General features: G+C 34.4%; 1 protein-coding gene across 1 annotated transcript in view; it reads right to left on the minus strand.

Moving 5' to 3' along the window:
* Nucleotides 1-1,440: 1,440 nt before the first annotated feature.
* Nucleotides 1,441-15,803, minus strand: part of LOC137926773 (RNA-binding protein 24-B-like) — a 33,884-nt gene continuing 19,521 nt past the window's right edge. Inside the window, exons 3-5 of the mRNA XM_068770471.1 lie at nucleotides 8,062-8,134; nucleotides 4,972-5,201; nucleotides 1,441-4,139 (exon numbers count right to left, since the gene is read on the minus strand). Of these exons, the coding sequence (XP_068626572.1) occupies nucleotides 4,009-4,139; nucleotides 4,972-5,201; nucleotides 8,062-8,134 (434 nt within the window). The 3' untranslated portion in view covers nucleotides 1,441-4,008. The remainder of the gene's footprint in view (nucleotides 4,140-4,971; nucleotides 5,202-8,061; nucleotides 8,135-15,803) is intronic.

A 15,803-nucleotide genomic window follows, 5' to 3' on the forward strand; every position in this document is an offset into this window, starting at 1 on the left:
GTCATTAGTTTTATTTTTTAATTTATTTCGTTTAAGTTATATGTGATTACTTTTTACAAACGCTTAAGTTATCATTACTATTTTCAGAGCTCTTCAAGTTTCGACACAGATAACTATGGTTTTTGTAAACATTAATCCAAATCTTCTGAAAAAAATCTTCCTGTTACTATATTCTTTTGTTTTTGGAGTATAGCTTCGAAAAGATGTTTTGAACTGCCCCATAAATAATTTAAGCGATAGAGGTCGCCTTATCCTACTTCTAGAATTGTAAGTTGTTCTTTTTTTTGTTCATTTTGTCCTACTTTGTGGAATTTTTCCATGAGATTAAATATTTTTGCGGGGATGTGTTTATTCGTTGTTGGAAAATACTATCAAATGCTTCAGCAGGATTTACAAGGAATATTTATTCATTAAAATTTTCGGTCTGTATTGCATACGATTATGTAGATGGTGAATCTTTGTCGAAAATGTATTTTGTAATGCATGCCAATAGTCTGCTTGTTTAACTTAGTTCAACGCTGTCAATTTGGCGCCAATTCAGCTTTGCAGTATTATTTGGGATGGGAACGTTAAAATGCAAAAAACGCTATGCTTTATCTTTTATCTATCACCAGGTTTTGTAATTTAAAAAAAAAAAACTTAAAATATTCTTGACCCGCAGAGATTAACATCATCATTTAATATCATTTTCGTATATATTTCTTTCGTTAAAAATTATGTACTGAAATTATTTTAGTAATATTTTATAAATTTGCATTGCGAAAAATTGCCGTAGGTACATACGATAAATTTCTAGTCGCGTCTAGTGGGGGCCACCCTTGAACATTTTAACAAAGCGTTTGGCGAAGGGGGCGAGCGAACGTGTAGTATAGCAAAGGGGAGCCGAACCTTCTTAGAGAGCTGTGGCGTTGGTGTTCGATTTTTGGTTTCTTCTATCTAAAATTTTCCCCAATTTTCTATTTGTTTAATATTGTCTTAATGTCTAGTAACTTTAAATGTAAGACGTAGATATTTTGTTACAGGTCACGGTCCTTCAACGTTTTATTATTGCTCAAATTCAATGAAATATTTTACGTTAGAAAGCTATGTCATAGACTTTTTTATAAACTTCTTAAAGACAACGCAGCCTTAGGCAAATATTCTTTGTTGGAATATTAGTAACAAAATTATTAAAAATATTGAAATGTCTACATCATTTTTTTCAGTTAATTTTACGTCATAAATGATGATATCTGTCAATGTGATCAATGAAATATCAGATCAGACGTTAAATGCCATTTAACAACTAAAGCGTAGTTATATACGAATCCTCTAAAAGTTTAATCGTTGATGACAAAAAGAAATCGTGCCAAATATAGGTGCCGCAGATTACTCACTTGCAAACAAAAAACTTACAGCCAGGTTGATATAGACTCAATTAATATATTTATTAATACAGTAATATCTCCAGATAAACTGAAAAGAGTACACGTTCTATATATCTATCTTAAAGATATTTTTTTTTAACAACGCTTAGATTTAAAAGCTTATAAAATGTTTAAACATGGAACACAAAAATTGGGTCATAAGACTACGAAATGGTTGCGTTGATAGAGCTATATAGCATTTGACACGGTGCCAAAATTTCTGACGACATAAATTCCTCTAACAATAATATGGTATATTAAAATAAACTGTAGGAAAATCCAGTTTACTTTGAAGTGCGAAAAGTAAGGTTAAAATAAAAAACAGCAAAGATTTACCTTAAAAAATTATTTTTCATTTAGAATAACCTAAGTTAAGTACAGTTACAGTATAATTTAAAGTTAATCATAACAATTATTAAGTATTTATTATGAACTCCCTTTTTATAAAGTAATACATAAATAATGTAATTGTGCTTAATTACCGTGAACGAAATGCACTATAATGGACAAATCAATGCTCGAGAGCACTGGAAATTTTTAACACCTGATTTGATGATATGTTATTTATATATTAATATATTATTTTATATAAACTATAAAATATGTAGTCTATATAAGGCAAGATGGCCACGTCTATGGCTAACACGACTTAATGTTCCATTTGGTATGCATTAAACATTTAAATCTACTTAAAATTACATTTTACTGTGTATATTTCAATATAATATTAGACCGAATCACAAATCGACACTTAGACGGCAAGAAGATGCGGTGAGAGATTCGATTCGGCCGATAAATATTTAACAATTTTTATTACTCTTCCTCAATAAATAGTTATTAACATGAAGATTTACAAATATCAACAAAATAAATTACGAATAACAGCAAATTACATTAATATTAGACTTAAGACTTAAAGTTCAATGATCCCTACTCGGTCTAGTGCCCTTAACTTGTACTAAGGAGCCGGCCTCTTTTGCGATCCTCTCAGGCAAACCAATTCCGCCTGTGGCTAGTTCTAAATAACCTGCGAACCTATCGCCTTGTTATGTTCCTTTCTTGAAAAATCGCAATGACCCTGGTCTTAAATTTTCTTAGTTTTGTATCAGTAAATACAATGAGACATATGTACGATTACTAAAAATCATTAATGTCTGTTAAAAATGTTGTATATTACTCCTCAAAACTTTGATTTTAAAATTGGATCGGCCGGCATAGGTCTAAATTCATTATCATTAAAATTACATCGACTAGTAATTGAATTAAACTACTTAGTAAGTACCCTATACCGCGTTGGAGAACAAAAAGATACGAGGGCATTCATTACGAAATACATGTTTACATAGGTAAATCTACATTTATTTATAATTATGTTATTTATCAATAAACCCTTCATTGCTCTCCTATCTATGCTGTCTTAAGCTAAACCAAGTCCTTTCTTAGGACATATTGAGCAACATGGACATGTTAATACCGACTTATAAAAGCTACATTTACACATCGCAACTTGCATCGTATATTTTCTTTGCCATTAGTTAATCAAAATTATTAAATGTTGCACAAGCATCTTGAGAGTTTTAGAAATATCCTATATAACGCAATAACTAAAGTGAAACGTCAATCTTTAAAAAAGAAAACCTATAGCGGATAATTGTAAAAGAAATAATAAAAAGACGTTACGTTAATAAAATAAAAAAAAAACAATTAACAAATAATATCATCGTCAAAAAAGTTGATGCTTAAAAAAGAAATAACTATTATTTTACACGTTATTTAATCATGGTTCTCTTCAAATGTAAAAAAATGGCATTTTTTTCTACAAATATTCTGCTTTATTTTATTGAATATACAATGTTTGCATATATTTATAACTTTTAAAGAAATACTAGTTCCAACAAAAAGTATAATATTTTTTTAATTTGTATGGTTATTGTCAATAAACAGCTATTTCATTTATATGTTCTTTATTAAATGTTTTAAAATGGAGGGCATTTATGTACATAATATATATATTTATAACTATGTTAGTATAACTATGTGTGATAGCTGATTACAAAAATGTGATATACTGAGGCAAGAGCTTTGTTTAACATAGCTAAATATTTCCTAAACTAACTTCGATACCTATAATGCCTTCAGCAAAAAGTACATTTGACTACAAACGCTTTTATCCCATTATAATAACCTGTACCTTATAGATTTAAATTCCCAGAAGTTGTCTTCATTATTTTGGTATAAGCTCATAGCTTTGGTCATTTTACTTTTTTTGGTTTTAACTCGTTACTATAGTCCTAAACGTATTTCACTTCACGTTTTAGTTATTGTTTTTGGTTTTACGGCGGTAACAATTTTTATTTCTATACTATAAACTGTTTATCCTCGCGAAAATTTTATACGAATTGAATTATACTCTTAATGAAATGTTATCTTTTTTAACTACACGCTTACTGACTGTCTTGTCATCACAATTCGTATTAAAGTTTAACCATTTCAGGGTTAGTTGCTACATGTCTGTGTAAAAGATTTGTTATAGAGCTGTTTACGGATTTGAATGCTCTAACGGGAAGTTGTAATGTAGCCACAATAGTTGTTGATTGTTATTTCATTGCATTCGTGCTTCTTGTAGTTGTGGTGGATACGGCAGGGGCGGTAGAAGGGGCGCTTGGACTCCTCCACCTGGAAGTGCGTAGTAAGGAGACATGTACCCAGCTCCGCTAGCCGCAGCCGCTGCAGCTAAAACAAAAATTAAAAAACCCGTAAATACATTTCATAAAAAAAACATTATAGTATTTACTTAAAAAAATATTTAGTTGTGTACAAAACTTTAAAGGAAACAAAGGTAAAAGTCCCAATCACCCTGTATTCTTTCTACAGTAAAAAATAATTAATTTTAATATTTAGTAATCAAAATTTTGAGAACTGCTTTTCTCACTGTATTATCATTACGCTTTTTTCTATTTGTGAAAACATTGATTTTTAAATATGAAGTTCATACATTAATTGGCCGCAAAGCTACTTTGCTATACACTCACCATTTTAAAGCTGTTAGACTTATTATTAATAAAAAGCGATATAATTCATTGAATTAACCTGAACATTGAAATAGTAACTCATATCTAAGTATTTCTAATTTATTTTACACCTATACTTGGGGACATAGTGGCGTTAATCTGTTGTCGCTCTATTCAGTCTTTGCTTGAAGATCAAACGATTGAAAACGGACGTCAACAAATAATGCCATTGCAATATTTATAATAAATAAGCAAGCGACTGAAATTGCATATTTCCTTGAAAAAGCTTACATACTTCGGCTAAGATCAGCTAAGAACTGATTTTACTTTATTTTAAAGGGGTAATATATAGCGGAAAAACGCAATACACGTGCAGAAAACAAAATGATAATATATAAAACACAAAGACAGTTCGCTGCCTTTATTCAAGACTAACTTGGTGCGATTTTTAAGTTCTGATTTCATGATTCCAAAAACAACAGTATTATTTGTCTTGCTTATATATATCTTGCTCAGGTACATTCACAGTCGTCAAGTACTAAGTAAAAGCTTACCGGCAGCTGTGGCGTAGGGATCAAATCCTGCAGCAGCGTATTGTTGCTGGTATGCCGCTGCTCCTTGAGCGGCGGCCGCCTGGTACTCGTACAGATGGTTAGCAGCCGCAACAGCAGCGGCGTGTTGCAGTGGTGGCAACTGAACTAACCCACCAGCTCCAGTTCCCACCCCCGCGCCGACCCCACCAACCGCATACCCTGGCGCACCATACACGTACCCCGGAGACAACCTGCCAATTCAATCAAACGTAAAATAACCCCCAATATATCACTTCAAAAGCCTCGAGCCCTTGACAGCCTTTCACACTCATCATAGACTAATGAAAACCAAAAACTAAGCAGTGTGAAAGGCTGTCCTGGCGAAAGAAAACTGTTCCAATCTGTCATCACTCCACCTAGCCCCAATGTAGCCTTGTGAGGTTTGCAGCTTATCTTGTTAGGTTAGTAGACATCGATTAACACTTATGTGAAGATATTACAACCGATCCCAGTCTGCATTTTGTCGCAGTGAGCTGACCGCTGTCGTGCGTCACTGCCAGCGAAGGTTAAAAATGAAACCTGATAAAATGTCGGTCGGGAATATTCGCGCCGCTACGACCGAAATATCCGAATCTCGCAATTTACTTGACATGTGCCCGTAACACGGCGACCGTCGTTATATATTTTAGATTTAATTTGGAATTTTATAATATGTATAATTGCTTTGAAATTCATTATATTACATAATATATTCTATGCCATTTGCGTTATGCAATAGAATCACAAGTATCGATACACTATTTAAAGTCAGGAGTCAAGAAATTTCTTAACCAATTTCCAATTAGAAAATAACCTTTGTCAATGAACTTTATTAGAATTCTTTGATAAGAAATGTAAGATTACGGATACAAGTTAACGGAAATTGGCTACTTCAAAATTAATGAATGTTAAATGCTTACAACAAGAAAAGCTGAAGAATTAAGTTGCAGAAATTAGTCTGAACGGGTATACATTGAAGAAATGCCGAATCATATAATAAATTTAAAATGATTAATGCATATAAAAATACAAGTGTTAAATTCGTTTGCTATTCATAGTTATTTAAACAATCTTTGGCACATTATCAAAATTATATTAAGTGTAAGTAAATGTCACGAAACTGTTGACTACGCATAATTCGCTTCATCGGCAGACGCCAGGCGGTCAAGTTTGTTAAAGAAGTGCCCTCGAGAACGTGCCGCATCAGCTTTACGAAGAGCACTCTGCCTGCGACCGTCGTGAAATTCTGAACCGTTTTTGAAGCGTTCGTCTTTTTTCATCGGCATATTGCACGAGAGAGACAAATAGATTTAAATCCAAGGTTCACACTCGACGGAGTAGCTCGGTAGAGACTCCGAGGCTTTTGGCGCATGCGCGAAACACGCCTGCCTCTTAACCCCGCCCGACTACTACGCCCACCTGTGGTCTGCTAATTCTATTAGCATGTGCAATACCTACGTCTTCATATTTAAAAAGATAAACACATAACTAAAAGCCGGGAACGAATCGGTAAACTTGGTCACGTCTAGTACAACAGAAGTGTATCATAGTTATTACAACAGGAAGTTCTGAAGAGATGTCATACATCACACGCGTAAAGAGCATTATAAAACTGGCGGAACATCACACAAGCTGCCACAACTACATAGGTACAGACAATCATTAACTAAGATTCATTTAATATCACATCTATCATTATTCATTACTGTTAGATGTCTAAAGGTTTTGTTCGCATTTAGTTTTCAATACTTACAACATCTGTTACTTACATGCACACCTATACGACGGAAAATGCTCGGGGAAACGTTTAAAACACCTACATGAAAACGCGATGCCATCAGCCCCCGTACACCTACAGCTTTTCAACTTTGGAATTAAACCCGACAAATGATCATTGAAAGTCTCACTTGATTGGTTTTTCATTAGACATGAATTTCGTTGAATTAATAATAGTGGTAGTGGTTGGGCGGGCGTGACTGTGGCATTGGGTTGCGCATCGATCTGCGTTCGACGTAATTTGTCAGGTGAAGTGAAAGGAAAATTCCACCTAATTGTTGTACCGTGAGTGGCTACAACACTAAATCCGTAGACGGAGGCTATTTGAACCGAGGCAATAAGGCTACTGCTCCTTCTATAATTTAAGTCACCGATTAACGCTGCATAACAAAACACCCCGTAGCGTAAAAGGCGCTTGCTATTTTAATAACATTTAACTCTGAGTTAGCATCAATAAGGTTTTAAAAGTTAGAAAATAATAATAATAATTTAGAAGTATATTGCTAGCTTCTCCGCGTACCAACAACAGGAGTGATTTGGTTATGCATTCAAAACATAGTAAGTGTATTAAACGAACTCCACCACCAACAAAAAAAAAATCATTTCAAATCAACAAAATCTTACACGAACACGTCATATAAAACAAATTAAATAAGTAAGAAAACATTGAGTCGGCAACGATGCGCATTTCGTGAGGGCGATGGGCGGCGCCCGCGAGCGACCCGACACGTTCAGCGCCGGCGCCGCCCATGCTCCGGTATAGCTTTAAAACGTAAACATTAAAAACCCAATCGACTAATTCACACCCAAAACGAAAAAAATCCACTCTCACGCTCACGCTTGCCATAGATACCTATGTGAAAATGTTTGGTAATATAGAACGGGTGACGTCCGCCCGCCGTCGCGCCGCTAGCCGTCCGTAGACGCCGCTCGCCTCATCTACCGAGACAAAAGTCAGCTCAGCACGTTTGACTCAGACTCACAGACCCTAGGCGAAGCTCCACTCACTTACCAGCTTGCTCCTCTAGCCTCTCCTACATCACCTAACATTAACAAAGCTGTGGCGTCGTGTGTCTACACAAAACCAACAACAAGTGTCGCAACAGGTTGTTAGAGTAGAAATTTTAAAAGTTGTAGCTCTTCTGCATGTAGTATGTAGATATTATAATTCTAAGTCTGATTTTTGTCTCGTGAGATGTGTAAGAACGGCACGACGCCGATTGTGCTGGCAAATTCGGAAGTGTATACCATTTAACATTGAATGAAATACGCGTAATGAAAGTGTCGCTTACTTACCCGTAAGGTGACTGTAAAACGGTAGGATATCCAGCTCGCACTCCCGCTGCCGCCGCAGCTGCCAGGCCAAAACCTGCGACAAATAACACCGTAATGTTAACGTCCATCAGTAATGAGGTGACAACGGAGTAAGAGGCGAGCTTCGTAGAAAAATACTTCTCGACATCCGCATATCTGGAGCGTCTATTTCCAACCTCACTTAACGGAAGTATCGTGAGTCCTCTTAAAAAAAAACCATAGCGCGATTGGACCGCATCCAAATGACACAAGAATCAACTTAGCAGGCTACGTTAGAATGTTAATTTCTTTTTATTGCATTGTTAAGCCGCGCGAGGCGGCGTCTATTTCGGTCGCTCGCCGCCCGCCCGGGCACAGGCGTCCAGGGACATGCCTCTTGACAAGAAGACGACAAACGCTTTCTATAAATGGCTTTCAGACACCGGCGCGTATAAAGCAAATATCTTGGAAGTGCGCTTAGCTCAATATCTGTGCTGATTTCTGACATGGATAAAAACAGATCCGCGTCTTCGCTTTACATAACTCTAAAATGAACGAACAAAAGTTATTACTTTAATATGCCAACGTCGAATCCATTTAAATTCAAATCCAAAAATATTTCTCAGGTCTTTGTTAATACCGTTCGTAATCTAGCAGGTATCAGGTAATCAAGTTAAAAACTCTTTATTTTAGAGATAGATACTGCAAGTTCTTAACTTCAATATTCATAAGCGATGTTAAACTTAAACGTTTTGTTGTGTTTGCGGCCTAATATTATGTGTGTGTTTAATATATATCCTCAGTATATACTTGATTGCATTAAAATTTCAGTTTCAGCGTTTTAAATATTAGGGAAATGTGTTATTTTAAAAAATACAACGTTGGAACCATAAAACATTGATTACCATGCGCTGATCAAAAGAGCGTGACCTCTTCCGAAATTTAACCGCCCTGACTATTATATGTGGTGAAATTCCAGCGGTGATTACAACAGATCACATCCGGAATTACTCCGGATGGTGTCGCGGTTCGTCTGTTGTGATAATACACACGCACGTACGAAAGCACATTGCCAATATGGCCGCGTTACCACGAAATCCCATTACGAGTATTAATAACATATTACATATACTTTTAAACTCAAATATGGTTGGTTTTCTGTAAATATTTGTATAAAGCTTAGTTTTGGGTGTGTTTTACTTATAAAATAGTGCATTAAGTTCTTTATTGATTTGCTCTAGGAAACATATACAAATACATTAAAAATAACCAAAATTTAAGTTAACTTTCAAGAACCAAAAACCTATGTCCCCACATGATTAACATGTACATTACCGTCACGGAGGATTTCAAAACCATAAAGTATCCCCTGAAATCAAAGGGTTGGTCGCGTGCAGCAAATGCGAGTGATGTGTCCCTCGTTCGATCGATGGCATGCCATTTGACGGCCGAGGTCGAACCACTGTCCACCATAAAGCTTATCTGATTCATTAAATTTTTCCTCTTTATACCCATTGTGGTTCGGCCCAAATGCGACGCTCTTTTGTTACTATGACCCAGTTAGTTTAGTTCGGAATCGATTGAGGACGTCATTTCAATTGATCTACCAAAAATAAATAACAATGTTTGAAACTTTCATTTTTTTTTTCAAAGTAAAATAATGGATTCCGCTTACACGGCAATGCTGTAAATTCTCGAACCTTGACGCCTTCCGTTACGAATAAAGAATTGTTTTAACACATTTTGCGCAGTAACAGGACAAGTTTCTGGACACCGGGTCATCGAACTGCTAAGCCGACTCAGGGTGCTTACATCGCTTGTAAGGATTCTACGGAAATACGATTTTAGACGCAGCCGGAGTGAGCGGGACACGATCTTACATACGAACAATTCTTCAAACTTTTATAAAATATTAATAGCCTGCTATTTAACAGCGTTATAACGATATTTAATTATCTTCGAAACGATACTTCCGCGTGTTAGATTTTACAGGAAACATTAAGGGAAATTTCAAGACGATCTTGTAATCGTTAATCTGTTAACGAGCTAATGTAATAGCGCAACCGAAGCAGAAATACGCCGAAAATTGGCCATTAACGCTTGCAAAAACAAGCTCGCTTTGTTTCCGACATTGTAGCATCGTGTCGTACAAGAATAGACTGCAACCAGTCCGGCCTAGTTTTGGGCGACCATAGCTTTAGACTTCGTTGCGACAAAATTGGACTTCCACACAATTACTCTAAAAGAGGCTTGAAAAAGGGCATCAACACCAACATTCACTAAATTCAATTTTGCTTTTATATACATTATTATGTACTACTACTAATTTAACGAACATATTTATAAATATTCACAAGTATGGCTGAATACATGTAATAAAGTCTATTATTTATTTAACGCAAATGTAAAGCTTTGATGTGAAATAATTTAGTTCTGAGTGGTTTCTCTTATCTACCGTGAAAGATAATTTGGCGCATGCGTTTTATAAGCTCCTACCGAAGATAAAATGGCAAGAAAATATGAGGTTTTGGCGCGAAGCCAACGGCGGTGTCGCGGCAGAGGCGGCTGCGACGACGTTCCCAAAACTGCGTATATTTAGACAAAATAAAGAGCGCGCCGAAGACAAAACGAGACGCAAGTCTGTTTTATAAATAACCAAGTCGTTCGCCGGTCGGACTCGGCCGAGCTCGCCCAACCTCTGCTCGCCAGCTGTTGTACATAAATAATAATTAAGACATGAAGAAAGCTACGTGTTTTCAATTTTGATCTAGTTACCATAAATGTACGAAAAATACATCAAACTTAGAGGTCTAACCATGCAAATTTTCTATCATATTGTGTTAATAAAAAGAACCAGTTCGAAAATAATCAGAATCACTACATTCAGTTAGTTAAGTATATATAAATATGGGTAAGACTATCCATAAAAACCACAATAAAATTATAAATGTTTTTAAGTTAGCTATTTCGAAAACAATACGAAAGTAATTGTTCTAATTCGTTTTATTTTATAAGTTTGCTAAGTAAAAAACATAACGAAGTAATTACATGACTATACCAATGACATTGTCAAATGGTCACACAAAGGTTACAATATAATTAAATTCTCGTGGCACCTACACTGATATTGAGAATCATTAAATGGCTTCGTACGGAAGTCGACGGCAAGATCACGTTACACGGACGTGTGGAGGGGAAGCAACCACCATAAGCAAATATACTATATGTTATCTACATCCCATGTAATTTTAAAGTGACCCTCATTTCTCCGCTGTTATAGGAAGGTAATTATAAATTAAAAAAATGTGTTTTTATTGCATATGTCCAATAAACAAAGATAGTCCTACTGAATATTTATAACAGTAAGTAATACGTGATTCAGATCGTTAAAAGCAAAATGAAACTTTTCAATACCCGTAAAATATTAATAGCTACATTTATCTGTCTAGAATGACTTGGCCAAAAAGACTAAATAATCAAGTATGTATACACATACGTAGGCGTAATTAGGTAGAATATACAAATTTATTGTAGTCAAGGTGAATATTATGGGCCAAAGGCCACAAATCCATATGACACGGAAGACACGGTAATTTAGTTGGATTGCGTTCAACTACTTCGAGCTATTAATGCAACACGTCATAAATTGACGCTTACTATTATTAGATATGGTTTTCGGAATTTTTTTAGGTCGTACAACTTTTGATTATTCTTCCTGAGAAAAGGGAGATATTTTGAGCAGAAAGCGTGATAATAAATGATTTCATTGTTTACGTCTGTCTGATGCTTTGAAATGATATGATCTTGTGTACCGTATACCTCCTGGGTAAAATCGTCAGTGTTTACGACGGACGGAAAACATACGTTATTTCTTAAACCGTTGTTATGCTGAGAGTGAAATATGCAAATAAAAAAGAATAGCCCAAACAGCGGAACTGTAAACTGAAAACAAAATAGATTTACATATGGCTTTACTGGTTAAAACGTAAAAAAATATTTTATACGATTTATATTTGTCAGAGGATACAAATTTTGAGGTTATATATTTGTTAATCAAATATACCTGCGACCTTGCTTGCATAATTGTTTTTCGAATATTATTCGATATAGTTCAGTGTGTAATTATCAACATGAGTTAATTTTTCCGGTCGGAATCACAATACAATGACAGTGCAGCGTCCGTAAGAACAGTAATTGCTTGTTTCCGTCACCAGCAGTAAAATGAAGGCATGATCGTACAATCTGATAGGGTCACGTGTTAGAGCCGCTGCTAAGCTGACCATTATGGCTTCGCTTCATACATTTATACGTATGCACGGTGATATTGATCGGTATACTTTCACTGCCGATGTCGTTGTAGCTATTTATTATTGCTTTGGGTTTAGGTTATAATGCTATAGTTTCACCGTAGTTTGACAATAATGCAAAGTTTAAAATCCATAGATATTCTTTTACCTTTATCTCAATAAAAGTTATATAACTAAGAAGTGGAATAATCTGAGGTATTAAAAAGAAGAGAAAAAGGAATTCATCTACGGTCTCAGAAAAAAAATTTAATTAATTCAATTCATTTATCTTATAAATTTTATAGATCACTTAAATAAGTGATAGTTTTTATATCAATTTGACTATCCACTATTAAAACTGTTATGTTAAATCTGTAACTTTTCATCTATATTCAGGTGTCTACTTTGTAATATATTTTTATTCAACAGTTCTATCTCTCAATGATTTCGTGGTAATAGACTTATTCTTTATTAACATGAAACCTTTGGCATATCTATGGGTTACTAATAATTTTACCAACTCTATGTTAAAATCTGTTGGATTTAAAATTATAAAAGATTAACATGATCACATGTATTCGGAATATGGCCTGTCGTACATTTTTTTAAACATGGCGGACCCCAATTCGGGTATTATAGTAGGCCAAGCGTAGCCATGCGGATATCGATCGAGTAGGCAAGCGGCGCGTGCGGACTCATCGGTGCATCGCCTAAATCCAACCGAAATAAAAATAGAGGCGAAGCAAACGGGCCGCCGGGGGCAGGGCACATGCATAAGTAATGCATCGGTGAAGGGCGCACAGCGGCGCACGCGATCCTGCCGACGCATCGGAGGGACAACCCTACACGAACACAAAGGGAATCTCTTCATTAATCAATGGAAAATTGCATGCTCAGAAGTTCGCGGTCTGATGAATCAAAAGTGTCTTAAACGCACTCGTAATATGACGATTGAAAAATCATAAACCCTACCTTCCTATCAGGAATTACCATTTTTAAAACATTTCAATTAATATTCAAAGTAATTTTTTATTAGAAGACTAGTTTGATACTGGCGGCAATAGCAAAGTATATACAACGTGTAATGACGTAGAGGAAGTAAATTGTAAACGCTGCTCCCAACTTACGTTCGTCATCACACTAACGATAAATTTTGAGGTTTGAGCAACCTTTACTCTGAAACAATTGCTAACATTTGTTTCGGGTACTGTGAAACACCAGTTATTTTGATATTACACTAAAATTTGTGTAAAATTATTGACTTTACACAACATTGATGTTCAGTCTCTTTTTTTAGTTATTTTAAAACTGTATGTGGGTAATAACATCCTAACTCTCGTTTTTTTTAAATTTTTAATGTAAATCTAATTATCGATTATTGGATTAGTCTATATAGGTAGTTGAGTTCGCACTACACCATCATGTGTAAATATGACAGCCTTTTTTAAGACTTATTTCATGAAGTAGTTAAAGGTGAAGTAAAATTATGGCTGATTTTTAAAAAAAAATATTATGTAAATAATATCCAGGATGTTTGGAGATAGGACGTAAAAGTTTTAAAGAGGTCAATGCATATCTCATTAGCTGTCAATAAACCCAATCCCTGTATATCACTGAAATTCTTTTCAAATACGACAATTGGCCAATAACTTCTGACAGTGCAAAGTCTACTGCGTCAGATAATAAATAATAACTCATTTTAATATGCAGTAATCCGATTTTCCAAAATGTTTTTACCTTATTTATTATTTTTGAGACTGTTTATTTTGGTACAGGGTTTTGTACACGATACATTAATTGATTGCAAATGGGCTATACATCACACCATTTAAAGCTTTTACACCTATTTCTAATTAACCCGTACGATTTATTCGGTAATATTTTGATCAAGGTTTATATGATAAGCCAAAAATTCATTATTTATTTTTGAAAGTGCTTTAGGGTAAACACTTAAAATTCGGATCATGGAATTATAGATAACAGAGAAATATATTGTATCTTGTAAAGTTGAAAAGAGATGCCACGCTGAAAGACTAACTAACTAAATAAACCTAAAACTAAATAGACTAACCAAATAGGCACCCGGAACCCGGATTGCAGAAATCAGAATAGACTTACGGAACCACATTAACCCTTTTCTTGATAATGTATCTGTAGAGATACATCAGAATTAAAAAAAATAGTGGCATCAATTTTGAACGCAGAGTAATGTGAATGTTTAGGTAATTTCTTAATTTTCGAACGCTTGTTCAGTTTTTTCTGTTAGCATCCTTGGGTCTTAAAAGTCAAGAGGTATGAATATTAATGTAATATTAAAAAAAATCTGCCAAGTTAAGGGTTATGAAGGATCTTGATGAATAAAAGTATTATTAATCTATAGCACATTAGTACATTCTACGTTCACGTCATATTAGAAATACATTAGAGTTTCTTGGCTTTACAAAATTAAATATTAACTGTTAATTTTAATATGGGTTCATATTTAATACATAAATTTGTCTCTGTTTTGCTTTTGTGTTTTTATTTCACTGTATTGTCAATTTATTGTGCAGTCAAAAGGTTATTTTTTCTTTGTAATACTTTTGTAAATGTTTAGGCATAATAGCATATTTTTCATCACTCAAGAAATTCATTTTCAACAATATTTATTTTCGAAATATCATAAAAAATATAACTAATATACATACATATCTTATATAATAAAAAAATACATTTATAACATAAATTTACCTTTTCTTTTACTAATCTGTACTAGAAAAATCTTGAATCTTTTTGAGTTTTAAATACCGATATTAGAGAGAAAACGGATATCAATTATTCAATATTGAATTTACTATGCAAATAATTATAGTCATATGCTGACCCAGTTTACACGTAAAGTGGTTGGTAAATGTCATTCCATTGATACGTTGCACGCTCACCGATGTATTTCAATACAAAACCATGAAACTTGTGGCTCATTCAATTTAAACTTCATAACGTACATAACAAGAACAAGACACCGGATACCATTATTTTATCTCAAGAAAAAATCTTTAAATATCAATGCAGTTTATGACACATTAAATTCTTATCTTTTATTAATGGAAATAAAATCGGAATCCCTTTAAGTATAACATATTGTCTTGCAATTAAGTGTTTGATTAAAATAGAAGATAGTATAAGAATGATAGAAAGATAGTAAGTAGAGTAGTAGTACTCTACTCTACTACTACTCTACTTAAACATGTCCACGATTTATACATGGTTAAAGCCGGCATTTGATTTGGCACTTCCGTAGCAAGTTTAAGATTTATGGTTAAGATCTACTAGGTTCGGTTTAGTAGAGTGAAATCTTTATCGCAGACAGATAAAGATAAACACTTTACAAAACCTATCTTAGTCGAATATCAAGTCCTAAACTTTATTGTTTTAAATTACATCAATGATTAGAAAGTACAAGAGTAAATTACACGTACT

Source organism: Battus philenor, unplaced genomic scaffold (genome assembly GCF_028537555.1).
Source record: "Battus philenor isolate CCGP_79_NKW_IND1 unplaced genomic scaffold, ilBatPhil1.0.hap1 SCAF_3, whole genome shotgun sequence".
In the NCBI taxonomy this organism is placed as follows: Eukaryota; Metazoa; Arthropoda; class Insecta; order Lepidoptera; family Papilionidae; genus Battus; species Battus philenor.